The sequence below is a fragment of the Macrobrachium rosenbergii genome, chromosome 3, assembly GCF_040412425.1.
Source record: "Macrobrachium rosenbergii isolate ZJJX-2024 chromosome 3, ASM4041242v1, whole genome shotgun sequence".
In the NCBI taxonomy this organism is placed as follows: Eukaryota; Metazoa; Arthropoda; class Malacostraca; order Decapoda; family Palaemonidae; genus Macrobrachium; species Macrobrachium rosenbergii.
Window position 1 is genome coordinate 68,952,066 of NC_089743.1, and position 15,183 is coordinate 68,967,248.

Below are 15,183 nucleotides of genomic sequence, written 5' to 3' on the forward strand. Positions count from 1 at the left end.
AAGCTGATTTGATGATGAGGGCAGTTCTCTAACGACAACTTTTCTGGAACGGCCTTACCGGCTAAAGTAGTAACCTGACCTCCATTCCCTTTTTTTCTGCTTGTGTGATTGTGCATTTTTTTCCAGAACCTGTTAGTGGAGGCCCACCAGTCCCCCCCCCCCCCGCCCTTTATCAATGACGACAAAAATTCTACCAAATCTGTCACTAATGTTTGGGGAAAAATGTCATCAATGATCAACTACTCAGGACATTCCATATTATAGCGCATCAAAACAATACTTAATTATGAATTATGTATTGAATTTCTTTAGGAGCAATGTCGGACCCCGAAAAAAAATTTGCCAATCAAATTAAAAGATTATTCTGTGATGAAAATTAGACGGCCGCTCTTAGTATTTAATTCACCTTGGTGTATGTAATGATTAGCTAGATGATCTGTAGCAACTTCTAAGGCCCAGACAAATAATTACACCCTGATCTGTTTATTTGGTCAGAGTCCAAAGGTCCCCGTAGGTCACTTAGTCCTTTCAACACCCTACCACTATGCCTGGCCAGGCTGTCTAAGGGAAAGGCCCCGTGCTGGCATAAGCCAAGCAACTAACCATCTGTCTCGTCTCCCGGATGCGTCTGCCCTGTGCCACTGCATTAAGCTTCTTGAGCAATTGCCCATTAGATCATTATTGTTTTGATACGCTGCACTTCCTTCCCGCTTATGTTCTTTCTATAAGTTAGTATTTACTAAATGATATCAGTGATTGTATGCTTACTCATATTATTGAAAAAGCTTTGTATGATAACAATTTCATCCCTTTTCAAAGCCCAAATTCTGTACAAGAATTGATCTAACTGAAGTGTTTCAAGTCAAACTACAGTATACTGATTTATTCTGGCATATTGTGGAGCTAACTTCATAAGTGTCCTAGGTGTATTACATGCAAGAGATAATGCTCCGTGTCCATTACCAAAAGACAGCTGTGTCTGGCGTTAATAGTGGTTCCCTACCTACGAGCTGCTTACTTCTGCTCATCAAAGTATCACCGAAATAAGTTCAAATACTACAGCTATAATACTATTTTCCTTAGTCCATTGGCGTAATTGTTTTGACAATACTTTGAATGTTATATTTAAGGAATTTGTCGCTGATGCTTGCTGTAATCTGAGGCTATTCCCACCACGTTTAATTTTTAGGCTATTTCTATAATCAAAGAGTAAAAGGCAGACTTATTAGTTGCTTCTGACTGCTCTCAGCACTTTCCTTAATCTTTAATGGTTTAAGAAGGCTCTTTCGACCCGATAAAATTGTGTTGTCTTCTGCCCATCGTCAAATCCTTCAAGCCCTACAATATCCAGATGCCTTGCAAACTAAATAAGTGATTCCTAACTTCATTCCTAAGTAACGATGAAATGTGTTACTATGATGTTCCATGAGAGAGAGAGAGAGAGAGAGAGAGAGAGAGAGAGAGAGAGAGAGAGAGAGAGAGTCACCATCGGCATGAAAATGACAAATGGACATAGTAAGATTTAACAAGGTGTTTCTAAAATGTAATTATCTCCACAACTCCCACTGTAACAGTATAACACATTTCTTGCAGTAACTGATTGACTGAACATGAAGGTCAGCCGACATGACTGCTTTCGATTTCCACTACCTAGAGGTAATTGAACCTCTTTTGTTTCGCTCGAATATTTAAGCAAAATAAATAAGTAAAATAAAGTCAGATATCGTCCAAGAAAAAGGATTCCTCGTTACGTCAGCTTTCAATGATCCCATTTAATTTTCAAGTTTAGGGAAAAGGTAAACGGTTATAAAGACACGATTCTGCTTTTGCTATTATGGTCTGTGTTGTCGAGTATTTAGTCACTGACTTTTGTTCTTGTGTTGAGAGCGCCAGAGGTAATGCAGATGCGAGTTATAACCTCCAATAACACTGACTTGGATATAACCACCTCAAAACTCTAGGAGATTTTTGTCTCTCGACGTTTACCGCTATATCCACAGCACGGGCTAGGTAACCTTGCGTTCGATCCGAGGCCTGAGAGGAACGGCATGCACGAGTTTCTTTAAGATCCAGTATGTCACTACTGACTTAAGCAGAGGTTTGTACCTACTGTAGCTGTTAGTGATTTGTGAGTCGCAACTACAGATGATGAGAAAAGAGAGGATAGTAACCGCATCCCAGCATTGTCGAAACAATCATACCCCTGAGCTCTTATTCAAGTAACTTGCCTTTGATGCTGGTTTGAAGGGGGGTTTTGAAATCCCACTTTGAATTTGGGAGCGCTCTAAAGCTGAATCTCGAGGTTCTCAGGAGCATTTGGGGAATCAATCACGTGGTCTTACGGTAATTTTTGCAAAAACAAATCATTTATGATTTATAAAAATATCTTGCATTTGAAGAGCTTTACTCTTACGGGCAAGTGGTTTCAAATAAAGAAATTACTACAACACCATAAACATTCTAACGAATGAAGCGTTATTTTGAAATCCAAATTCCGCGGTTCCTATGAGTATTTCTGGATCCATTCATTTAGTAATGGCCTTTTTCACCGCCAAGTCATCGAGGTTAGTTATTATAGGTACCTTGTTTTGTCGTAAATTTCTCTTAGTCATCCGGAACAGGACTCCAAATTCGCCCTGGCAGGAATTATAGTGACCCCACTTTTTAGCTGTCCTGGCTTATCTTGGCGCTCAGCGGTTTGGTTCCACCTATAGCCCCAGGCAACTACAAGTTTCCGTATAACTCACCTGGGTGTACACGCCAACTCTCTCTCTCTCTCTCTCTCTCTCTCTCATTTTAAGCTAATTCTTTCTCAGAAAGGTAATTTCTCTCTCAAAAGTACACAATTTTAAATTATTTCTAATCCTCTTTTACAAAGTTTATTTTTCTCATCTCACTATCTCTAACAAAGTACTCTCTCTGCCTCAAAAGGTTAACCGTTCACTCATAAGGACCTCCTCACCAACACAATTCATGCGAGTATTCGAGACAGTAGTCAAGAGTCCATAAAATCTGGAGTGACTTTTCTCCGTTCCCTCATTTCATTGGGCGGAAGAGAGGAAACCTCGCAGTAGTATTGTTCCGTTATCTCAGAACGGACAGTGGCAAGGAAAACGCGGGTCATCATTTTTTTTTATTTGTTCTTGCCAGTATTTTGCTGATGTAACTCTGGAGGAGGCCGGTATAAAATTACCTGCGCAGAATATAGTTTTAAATGATTTCATGTGTAAAGTACCGCATACATTAAAAATAATAATGAACTAAAAAGATCAAGTTATTAGTTGTTTTACTAGAACAGAAGTTTTCCGAGTTCTTTTCTTACGTTCATTATTGAACCGATGGATCTCCAATATATCCATCAGGTCAGGAAAGATATTCAAGGGAAATCCTTCCGAAACAAGCATTCTTTGTAGCCCGGTTAAACAATCTCTCTCTCTCTCTCTCTCTCTCTCTCTCTCTCTCTCTCTCTCTCTCTCCCAAGTAAACTAAAAATTGAGTACGCCCTAACAGGAGTTGCATTTCGAAAGCCTAAAATAACAATTTTGTTTGTAAATCTTTTAAATTACCATACCTATAGTTCATCTCGACAAGAATGGACTCAAAGGTAATGTGATGATACAAATGAATAGCCAGGTTTCCTAAGTTCAAACTGCAGTGCAAATGAGCATAAGCAAGTCTGATTATTAAAGTTTCCAGAAGCCTGAAAAATTTTGGTCTGAGCTGCGATTTTACTGGGACCAGATACATACGGGAGGTAACGTGAAATCAGCGTATTCAATCTCTCTCAAGTAAGGAATTGTAAAGGAACACTTGGGCCCCCTTACGATAGACTAGGACATTGTCTTCATTTTTCTGAGACCAGAACCAAAAGATTACAGCTGTCCATGCGCTGCTAATCTCTATATACTGCTCCTTATTGCGATAAATCAAGAAAACTTTTGTAAATTTATTTTTTCTTTTACAGGAATGCAATGATTCAAGGCTTCTTCTAATATCTGTTTGAAGACTTGCCTTATTACAATGACTCGTGATATGCATTTCTAACAATACCGAAATCAGCGTTCGAAAAGGAGTTAACGTTAAACTAAATATGTGAATAAACACATGAAATTAAATGGTTCATGAACTAACGTTTTGGCTTCGCAAAGTCACGCATTGCTTGGTTTGTTGTGCATAAAATTGAACGAGCCACTTAACAACAAACAGCCAGTTATTCCACCCGCAGCAATCCTTGGTCTTTGGCGCTTTTGCTCTTCTTATCCATTATCATACATCAAGACCCTCTGACCTATATGTTCGTCAGAGCGCCCTTGGCCTATTCGAGCCATATTTCTTGCATGTCTCGCCTACTACTCTTCGGCCCTCAACTTGCAAGTACAAGAGCCCAGAACGCTGGGTGTAAGACGTCCGTCATCATCCAGAGTAACACTTACGAGAGCGTATCGGTGTTTATTAAACCTTCGGCCATAACGGTACACTTCTCAGCAACTCATCTTTCCGTGGTTGCCTAAAATGATCACGAGTGTTCTGACTGCTGTTCCGTTTGCGTGCGGCTGTACGTAAAAAAAGAAAAACAGGAGCTGTCATGAACCACAATAGCACCTAAAGAAATGCTCCATAACGCACGCATGTCTCATCTCTCGTGATTTGTGACACGGTTGATAATTGCTATGAATCAGTTCCTTTGCATCAGAAGACAGACGACTTTTTAAATAGGGCGAATCTTTTGGAGTAATATTCTTCAATAAAATTTAAAAGTGTTCATGTAAACGGCGATGAGTAAAGATTATAATTTTATGAGAAAAATATTATCGCCCTCTTTTTTGTAAACCCGTTTCGGTTATAACATTCCATGCATGTACCCTTGGTGCCATTCACCAACTTGTAAATGGTAGCAAGGACTACCGAAGCGTCGGAATAATGGATGAACTTCGGACAGGTGCTTTATAATTTACCTGCTGTAACGAAGAAACTTTTGCTCCATGTTGAGAAGGCGCAATGCTGTATAAGCTCAACGGCATACAGGAAGCCATTCTTTTCAACGCAGTTTGCCTCAAAGTAGGTCTCCTTCCAAGATGAGATTATCATCATCAATACTGCATCATAGGCAGGCGACCTGTCCTGGAAATAGATGAGATTTGAACTGCTGACCAGGGATTTTGCTGGCCAAAATACTATATCCACTTAGACACAGAAGCTGAGTGGCAATACTATGGGTCTGAAAAATCTAAGGTCAGGAGGTTGTGAATTATAATTACTACAAGCTTGTGCACGCTGGAACCCGGGCCTGCTGCATCCCCTGCCTACCCCAGGTGGCTTTGTCACGTCTCTCCTACTGTCACCCGGGGAAGGACAAACAAGATCAGAGCCACTAGGGGTTTTATTATTATGGATTGTTATAGGTTAAGATGATCGGCGGGTGTGTTTGTGATGATTTAGTCATAATACAATTTTATAATAAGTGGATCCAGGTAAACTGGGAAGGCATTCACACTAAGAGAAAGAGACTGGGTGTGAAATGCAAGCACATTAGTTACAGGAAGAATGTGGTGGACCTACTTGTTTTTCCTTTTTGAATCGACAAGTACCTCCTCATTTCTTTCAGCGCCAAACTCATTTTTCATGGGAAGCTGCACAATATTGCGACCTGCGCTTTCCTTTTGTACATTTTGGCCACCTCCTATGAAGTTGTGATGACCTGTATACTTTAATTCGATTTTAAAATGTCTTAATGCGCTACCATTTACTTTGTAGGTTATACATTTTTCCAGTCGGTTAATAATGTATCCAAGTGTTCATTAAGTTAATATGTTATCGAATCATTTTCAACTGGCTCATTTCCCCCTTCCATATTTGCAGTTGGGTTTTCCTTCTTTGCACCTCCTGCCCGGGTTGAGCCTCACCAGTGCATTGCAACGAACGGATTACTAACGATCGGCACTTGTTACAACAAGCAGTCTTGCACAGATATAGGCGGCGTCGACTCAGGCACCTGCTCGACTGGTGGCATTTGTTGCGTCGGTAAGTAGATTATTCTTTTATTTTAAAAGATAGACAAAACTGGCGTTTGTATACAGGATTTAGGTTACGCTCTCCATACAGCATTTAAAAGAATTCTCATTGATTATTATATTGAGATAGTGTTGTCATTCTATCTGGACTAGAGGTAGTTCGCAAAAACAGCTTTAAAGCGTACTAAAGTTTGCATAACTGTCTAAGTACGCCAGAAATCTTTATTTGTTACATATTGGCATTGCTATTGGGTCTTAACTACATTTATTATTTACTGTAGATAAATGAGGTCAAATCGGAACGCTTCATTTTCAACTGTTGCACGGTAGTTTCGTTTTGTATTAAAGTATCTGGAAAAGTATTATAATGAAGAGAAGCGCCTGACACTTTTATTCCAAGACTCTGGATGATGTTGCCTTTCTTCTTTAGTCCCATCGGTATGCGGAAGCATCGTCGCTCGCAACAGAACTTGGTTCGTCAACAAGGATTTCCCTGAAAAGTCCAGAGATTCGGGGGACTGCACCATTACTATCAGCAAGGAAACTCTTCGCGTAAGTACACAAAAGGTATATTGTAACATTATGCTGCTGCTGCTTGTGGATTACCTGCTACATCCGTGACAGAAACTATACCGGGATTTGAAAAAATTTAATTTATTAAAACCAAGGCTGAATTTTCGCTCATTATTGATGATCATTTTAATCCCAGATTAAACAAGCAAGACTGGATTTCCACTCCTTCCAACTGGCTAGTCCCCGTCAAGGACGTTGCCTGGACGATATGTTCGAAGTTTCCACAAAGACAAACGTTAGTGGAAGAGAAGAGAAAGTCGAAATAACGCCAAAGCTCTGCGGCGACAATACTGGTCAGCATGGTAAGTGCATGGTTACAAAGTTCAAGGTTTACGGTTAATACAGAGTTAGGAAGAAGAAAGAGAGCTCAAGATATAATGATCACGCTTTCCAGTAAGCGTTTGTTTTTCTTTGTCAAAAATGATAATGACACAGACTTATACACTAGGCAGTCTTTCATACGTTTTGATGACGAAATTTTGTGACATTTCCGTGACAAAATAAAATTAGTTATGCAGTCAGCAAGACGAAATTGCACCGTAGTGTGCTTTATTAAACTGTGCAAATTTGTTTTCACATGTCATTGCATTTTAATAAGAGTCTGAATTTACTTCGATATAGAAGGGAAATACTTTAATTTGATCAATTACCCTGACAGTGTACGTGGACATTGAGCATGGAGATGCTGAAGTTCACGTGAAGTTGGGCTCCAGCGTCCATTCCGAAAATAGAGAATGGCGAGTCTTCATAACCCAGCTTGACGAAACGTACGCAGGTATGACGGGGTTCCTTTTCAGTCCTCCGAAATACAGTTAAATCTGAATAGGAGCTTGTTCATACTCCATACTGTTTTCATCGTTTCATGTATATAGATAAAATTCTGCATTTCTTTGATTATAATTTACAATTAATTAAGCTAAGAGTCTTCCAATCTTAAATTTCAGAAACAGCAAAGGGATAATAGTTATAGATAAAATTCTGCATTTCTTTGATTATAATTTACAATTAATTAAGCTAAGAGTCTTCCAATCTGAAATTTCAGAAACAGCAAAGGGATAGTAGTTATTTTTTCTGTGAATAATGTATAAAACTTCATGTTTTCAGTACAAACCAATTATATCTTTGCCAATTTAATTGTCTTTCCCATAAATTATATAACATTAAGAGATATCAGCAAAAGCAGTAACTAATACTACATTTCTGAAAGTATTAGTATACACAAGTATTGTTCCAGTATTCATTAATGCTATGGAAACATAATATCCGGTTTCTTGGTTTGACATTGCACTTATACTTCAACGGGAGATATGTAGACATTGCTCTTATACTTCAACGGGAGATATGTAGACATTGCTCTTATACTTCAACGGGAGATATGTAGACATTGCTCTTATACTTCAACGGGAGATATGTAGACATTGCTCTTATATTTCAACGGGAGATATGTAGACATTGCTCTTATACTTCAACGGGAGATATGTAGACACTGCTCTTATATTTCAACGGGAGATATGTAGACATTGCTCTTATACTTCAACGGGAGATATGTAGACATTGCTCTTATACTTCAACGGGAGATATGTGGATATTGCTCTTATACTTCAATGGGAGATATGTAGACATTGCTCTTAAACTTCAAGGGGAGATATGTAGACATTGCTCTTATATTTCAACGGGAGATATGTAGACATTGCTCTTATACTTCAACGGGAGATATGTAGACATTGCTCTTATATTTCAACGGGAGATATGTAGACATTGCTCTTATACTTCAACGGGAGATATGTAGACATTGCTCTTATATTTCAACGGGAGATATGTAGACATTGCTCTTATACTTCAACGGGAGATATGTAGACATTGCTCTTATATTTCAACGGGAGATATGTAGACATTGCTCTTATACTTCAACGGGAGATATGTAGACATTGCTCTTATACTTCAACGGGAGATATGTAGACATTGCTCCTATACTTCAACGGGAGATATGTAGACATTGCTCTTATACTTCAACGGGAGATATGTAGACATTGCTCCTATACTTCAACAGGAGATATGCAGACATTGCTCTTATACTTCAACGGGAGATATGTGGATATTGCTCTTATACTTCAATGGGAGATATGTAGACATTGCTCTTAAACTTCAAGGGGAGATATGTAGACATTGCTCTTATACTTCAATGGGATTTATGTAGACATTGCTGGGAGATATGCAGACATTGCTCTTATACTTCAACGGGAGATATGTAGACATTGCTCTTATACTTCAACGGAAGATATGTGGATATTGCTCTTATACTTCAATGGGAGATATGTAGACATTGCTCTTAAACTTCAAGGGGAGATATGTAGACATTGCTCTTATACTTCAATGGGATTTATGTAGACATTGCTGGGAGATATGCAGACATTGCTCTTATACTTCAACGGGAGATATGTAGACATTGCTCTTATACTTCAACGGGAGATATGTAGACATTGCTCTTATACTTCAAAGGGAGATATGTAGACATTGCTCTTATACTTCAACGGGAGATATGTAGACATTGCTCTTATACTTCAAAGGGAGATATGTAGACATTGCTCTTATACTTCAACGGGAGATATGTAGACATTGCTCTTATACTTCAACGGGAGATATGTAGACATTGCTCTTATACTTCAACGGGAGATATGTAGACATTGCTCCTATACTTCAACGGGAGATATGAAGACATTGCTCCTATACTTCAACGGGAGATATGCAGACTCAGAATTAATTGGATTTCTTAATATATTTACGAAGATATACTGACTTCACCAAAGACAGAGAAGTGAAATTAAAGCAGAATTTTTGTGCTATGTATTTTACTCCCTGAGTTGAGCTTTACAAAATCTCACCCACGAAACCTACTTTCTCACAGCACCAAGAGATTGCCTGCAATATCATATGGACACTTCTAATAAGGTCAAATCTCTCAACTTTGACGGGAACGACGACTTTAAGGGTGACCTCAACTATGACATTTGCTTCACCAAACTACAGAGGTTAGTGCTCTTGTTCCTAGGGAGAGGGTCATCGTCGAGAGCTCAATCTGAGATTCAGCTCATACTGGCATAAAGAAACTCTCTCTCTAAACTTTACAAATGCCACACTTTCAAGTGACAAATACAGCAGAACTTCAACGCATTATGTGCTAATAGAAACATAAAGGAAGCAAAACCTAAAAAAAAATATGAATGCTGATGAATTTGAATACTTTGTCGTAAATGATATGCAAAATCAGCTTAGTCTTTCACGGTAGATTTTCTATACGCTTGACATCACAATCCAGTGGGCTTCACCACCTGTTGATGAATCAGTTTTTAAAGCTAATATTAATTTTCTAATGTCTTAGAATTTTTTCCAAAGTTATAAATTTGTGTAATGCATATTTTCCATGAGCATTTCAACATGGGTATTTAAATCAACAGGTGCTTCACCAACATTGTTTTTAATTTCAGGTCATCTGACCCTGGAGAGTCGTGTAAGCGTAAGGTTTCTAATGTAGAGATTGACCAGTCCCCATCTGTTCGTCAGCTTAGAAAGAGAAATAAGAAACGCCGTGTTGACCGCAGCTCTGAAAGTCGAGAACTACCTCTTTATTCATCACCAGAGCAATCACTCGAAGACAAGAAAGTTAGAGAAGCTATTTCAGACGTGATTGGTCAAATTTCAAGGACAATTAATGTTGAAAAGGAAGAGGGATCTTTAAATAAGGGGTCCAGTCAGCAAAATAAAAAAGAACTAAATGATGATGAACAACCTCAGCAAGACAATGTTAAAGTTAAAGCAGCTGCTGAGAGCACTGACAACGCCTTGCCCATGCTCTATTCAGCTGGTAATGAAGCAGTTATCAGCCAGATTCAACAGGTGGTCTTACAACTACAGCAAGAGCAACTTGGCTTAGGAGGAGGTGGTGGGGGACATTTTGGTTTTGGAGGTATGGTTATGAACACAGATGAGGACTCAGTAATGTCAAGCACCCATATGGAAGATGTTGATTTAACAACCTCACTTCCTTCCACTGAGGAAATATCAAATTCCCCAGAACAAACCATCAGAGAAAACTCATACATTTTATCATCAGATGACGATATCACAGGCAATGATCATGGCATTATGACCAGTCTACATTCCAGTGAAATTGACAGTTCAGTCAACAGTGTTTCCAATATTGTTAATGAATTGTTGACAAACCATGTTACCCTTACGACAGAAATAGTTTATCCACTAACTGATAATCTAGCAGTTGAAGGCATAGTAATTGAAAGTACTCTTTTGCCAGAGGAAGTAGTGACAGACATCTTTGTTACAGAATCCCCAGATAAGGAAACAGTACAGATAAACAACGAACAAATCATGGATGATATGTCGGCAAGTAGTGACGCTGAAAATAAACCTAACACCAACAGTAGCATCGTTGTGACAACAGAAAGTCCTTTAATGACTAGTGATGATTTAGATTATCTTGAGTCAGAACCAACGGACAATATTCAAGAAAACCTCGGGTTGTCAAGAGACACGACTACAGAAGGTTATGAGGAAACTGGCATTTCTAACTCTGCACATATTGAAGCACTCTCTGCTTCTGATAATGTACTTTTAATAGAATCTCACAATAAATCAAAGCCTGGAGGTCCACAGGCTGAAATCACAGTGCTGGATCCTGATTCTGTGAAAGTACATGGGGATCTTATCATCAAGGATGGACAAAATGATGAAAATGAGAACAGCAAAGTGCCGTCAGCTGAAGTCACAACTGAAAGTGTCTTTGGAGTGACAAGCAGAACAACAGATGAACTGCCCAAGGTTACCAGTGAAGGCATCACAACAGCTTCCACAGTCATGGTGGAAATGAAACAGCCAATTGTTGAGGGAGATGACAGCCATCCACCTGAGGGTGCGGGAAGTAGCAATAAAGATTCAACTGCAATGCTAACTAACGGCATTGCAGGGGATACTGAAACTAATGCTGAAGATCAAGCCAATGGCAGTATTCAGTGGCTCATACTTGATGATGGTAGTTCCGATGTCAAAGAAGTCAGTAAACAAGAAGTTTCCTTACCACCTGATGTGATAGTTTCTTCTGACATAGGATTTGGATTTTACAATGATGGCACAGAAAAGTCACCACTACCATCTACCAACAAAAAGAATGGGGAAGAAAGCTTTGGAAATCTTGCTGAAGATTCTGATTTACTGGAATCGGAACTTAATGTAAGTAGTAATAAAGAAGATATGACAAAACCAGATCACATTAGTAGTGAAAGTCTAGTTTCCACAACATCTCCTGCACCTTCTAGTACTATTAGTACTACTCTGACTTCTGCTTCCCCTACATCTGATATTACTTTCTCTACTACTGGTGCTGCTACTTCTACAATTACTTCTTCCACAACAACTGTCACCACCACACCAACTACTACTTCCATTACAACCACCACAACCACTCCATCTACTACTTCCGCAACAACTACTGCTACTGATCAACCAGAAGGGACTTCGCATGACCAAACAACTGGAAATAATAATAAAAATAATGTGCAAAGTTTATCTACATCTATAGAGAATAACAGCCATTTTGATAATGAAGTGGAAAAAACAGAAGATGAAACTAAAGAAACAGCTATGACTGAAGAAGACCATATGCTACATGAAGAAGTTGACAACTATAGTAACGTGGGAGGTGGTGAAACACAAGAAACAGTGGTTAGCAATATATCTGAAAATGAAGCTACTGTTAACTCGGTCCCAGAAGTCATTATGTTTGATTCCGAAAATAGCATGCCTGCAACAGTTCCCGGCAGTGTATCTAACTCAGAGACTAGCAGTGTTCTTGGCACGATTCAGACTGGTGCATCAGAAACAACTGCAAGCTCAGAGACTAGTAGTGTTCTTGGCACGATTCAAACTGGTGCATCAGTAGCAACTGCAAACTCAGAGACTAGTAGTGTTCTTGGCACGATTCAAACTGGTGCATCAGTAGCAACTGCAAACTCAGAGACTAGTAGTGTTCTTGGCACGATTCAAACTGATGCATCAGTAGCAACTTCAAACTCTGAGACTAGTAGTGTTCTTGGCACGATTCAAACTGGTGCATCAGAAACAATTGCAAACACCGAATATGAAATAAATACTGATGAAACAGCTGATACAGGGGAAGCAAAACCAACCAATGTGTCTGATGCTGGAGAGACGGAAATAAATATCATTTCCGAAACAGAGGCTGGTAATATTTCAGAATCTCTAGTAAAAGACAGCATTTCAGATGATCAAGAAACGAATAAAGAGAATAATACAATTGGCGATATTACACCTACTGAAGATGATAACGTTCCAGAAAATGACAGCCATTTAAATTCTGCAGTGCATGTTGAGCATCCCCCCATAAACGAGGCCGTCCTTGTAATCTCAGCAGATGACGAACCTGTACATCAGGTGGACATTTCCATAGCAGCTGAGTCTGTTACTTTGGCTGACAGCAACACTGAAAGTAACACTGTAAATGAACTGGATGCCAGTAGTGCAGAAAGTGAAGACACTCTTCTCGTAAGCTTCCCATCAGACGAGGAACAATGCGGTGGATCATTTTTGAAAGTTAGAGAGGATATTATCTGCGGAGGACTCCTTAGACAAGAAACAATTGAAGAAAAGGATTACGAAGATGGTAAGAACTGGGATACATAAAACCATTCATTTCTTTCCACTGCTGATATAACTATTCATACAGTTCATTTGTAAGATTGCACTTTTTCTCAAAAAAAAAAATTACCCCAAATTAATTTTTAATATATATCAAAACTGCTTTTACAGATCGGTTCAGTGATGTGGAACGCATAAGCGTTCGATCCATGGAAGATGCAACTCGAAGTTTGAGGTTCCAGCTTCAGTATGAGACAGATTGCCCTGAAATGAAGGCAGAAACTACTACAACCCCAGCACCCGTCAGAAAGACTGTGACGCTCCTGCAGTACCTTCTGGGGTGGTATCGATAGCTGAAGGGCGAAATGCCTATCTCCAGAATTTTTGGAAAGTGGTCTTATTTCCAAAAGCTTGAAGTAGGAATTTTACGAAGAGCATTAATGTATATTGGTCCTCAGAACTATTTAGTGTTCCAGTGTCTGCAAATCACAGCAAATAAATTAAGGGTGCCGTGACATACCCGTATAAGAAAAAACTATGTTAATATGTCAAAATAATGTCAGTTCTGGGATTTCATCTGACAAAATACTTCATGGTATGAGATTATATTATATTTTTCTACAAATAGATATGAAATTAATTAGATATAACATTTCTAGATGAGTTCAAGTACAAAATGCTCCTGGATTCTGAAATTCTCGTAGCGCAATTGTTTTTGTTATTGATATGTTCATAACATAATCAATGGTGAAAAAAAATCCCTCTGATTCAGTTCTGATCATTAACTTGTCAAAATTACTAGAACCATGTGGCCAGGAATGCAGCATATATATATATATATATATATATATATATATATATATATATATATATATATATATATATATATATATATATATATATAAAAGCTACCTTAAATCAGTTATAATACTGATATGAAGATCTATATGTGTTCACTGAAGCTGGCAATATTTTACTACCGATATGTTCAATCTGAAACGGGATTTTAAACTATTGTTTACTCATTTATTGCAATCTAAAGATCTTTAACAGATCGTGAAGAACAAAAATAATCAAGGACTTCAATGGACTGGTAGTCTTGGGGCATTTAAAAGGACCTACTGCATATACAAAATGCTTTAAGACAAATTTCCTTCTTTTGAAGGTGTATTATTAAGTCTCGGGAAAATTATTTAAGTGTAATTTTATTTATTAAACGTTTTGTAAGAAAAATATCTTTTATTACCTCACTTTAATGTCGTATTGGAACATGTGCAGAGAGAGAGAGAGAGAGAGAGAGAGAGAGAGAGAGAGAGAGAGAGAGAGAGAGAGAGAGAGAGAGAGAGAGAGAGAACGATAAATACTGAAAACAGAGTTGAACCATTCCTCACAAGCAAGCAAGCACATACATCCAGTCATTTGCAAGGACATATCATAAGTTAATCCTGTCTAGACCTGAGTCCTGTCTGTTGCGTTCATTTTAAAATACTTTGGTAACAGATTAGGCTAGTCAGTGTATATTAACACTCAAGACAATTCAACCTGAGAGCCAGTTACCCGTCAACGTACCACGTAATACTCCACGATTCAGAGCTTCGTTATCTCATTATTGTTCCTGAGACTTTCGATCAAATGTGCATCTGATTAGTACAGGGCTTCAAGCGTCCTACCACTCCATGAATAACAGTCACTAATTTTCCCGACTTTCTACCCAGTTTCAGCCTACAGAGCGCATGCTTACTTGTTTAATAGCATTCTCTTGCTCTAGTTACTAAAGGTTACTAGTTGGGTGAATGGATGCCTGAAATTTCTTTAGTTTCGCCTACGCTTTTTATCAATCATTCATGACGCTTAAGGTTATGTTAAAGAAATAATTAAAACATAAATTCGAAAAAGACGACTATTTATAATAGGAAAATAGGTAATTTAAAAA

At 38.5% G+C, this 15,183-nt stretch overlaps 1 protein-coding gene across 1 annotated transcript in view; it reads left to right on the top strand.

Annotated features, from left to right (window-relative positions):
* Positions 1 to 14,477, top strand: part of LOC136825107 (uncharacterized) — a 39,983-nt gene extending 25,506 nt beyond the window's left edge. Inside the window, exons 2-8 of the mRNA XM_067081153.1 lie at positions 5,860 to 6,021; positions 6,442 to 6,563; positions 6,721 to 6,886; positions 7,243 to 7,359; positions 9,490 to 9,613; positions 10,070 to 13,275; positions 13,422 to 14,477. Of these exons, the coding sequence (XP_066937254.1) occupies positions 5,860 to 6,021; positions 6,442 to 6,563; positions 6,721 to 6,886; positions 7,243 to 7,359; positions 9,490 to 9,613; positions 10,070 to 13,275; positions 13,422 to 13,603 (4,079 nt within the window). The 3' untranslated portion in view covers positions 13,604 to 14,477. The remainder of the gene's footprint in view (positions 1 to 5,859; positions 6,022 to 6,441; positions 6,564 to 6,720; positions 6,887 to 7,242; positions 7,360 to 9,489; positions 9,614 to 10,069; positions 13,276 to 13,421) is intronic.
* Positions 14,478 to 15,183: the final 706 nt, after the last annotated feature.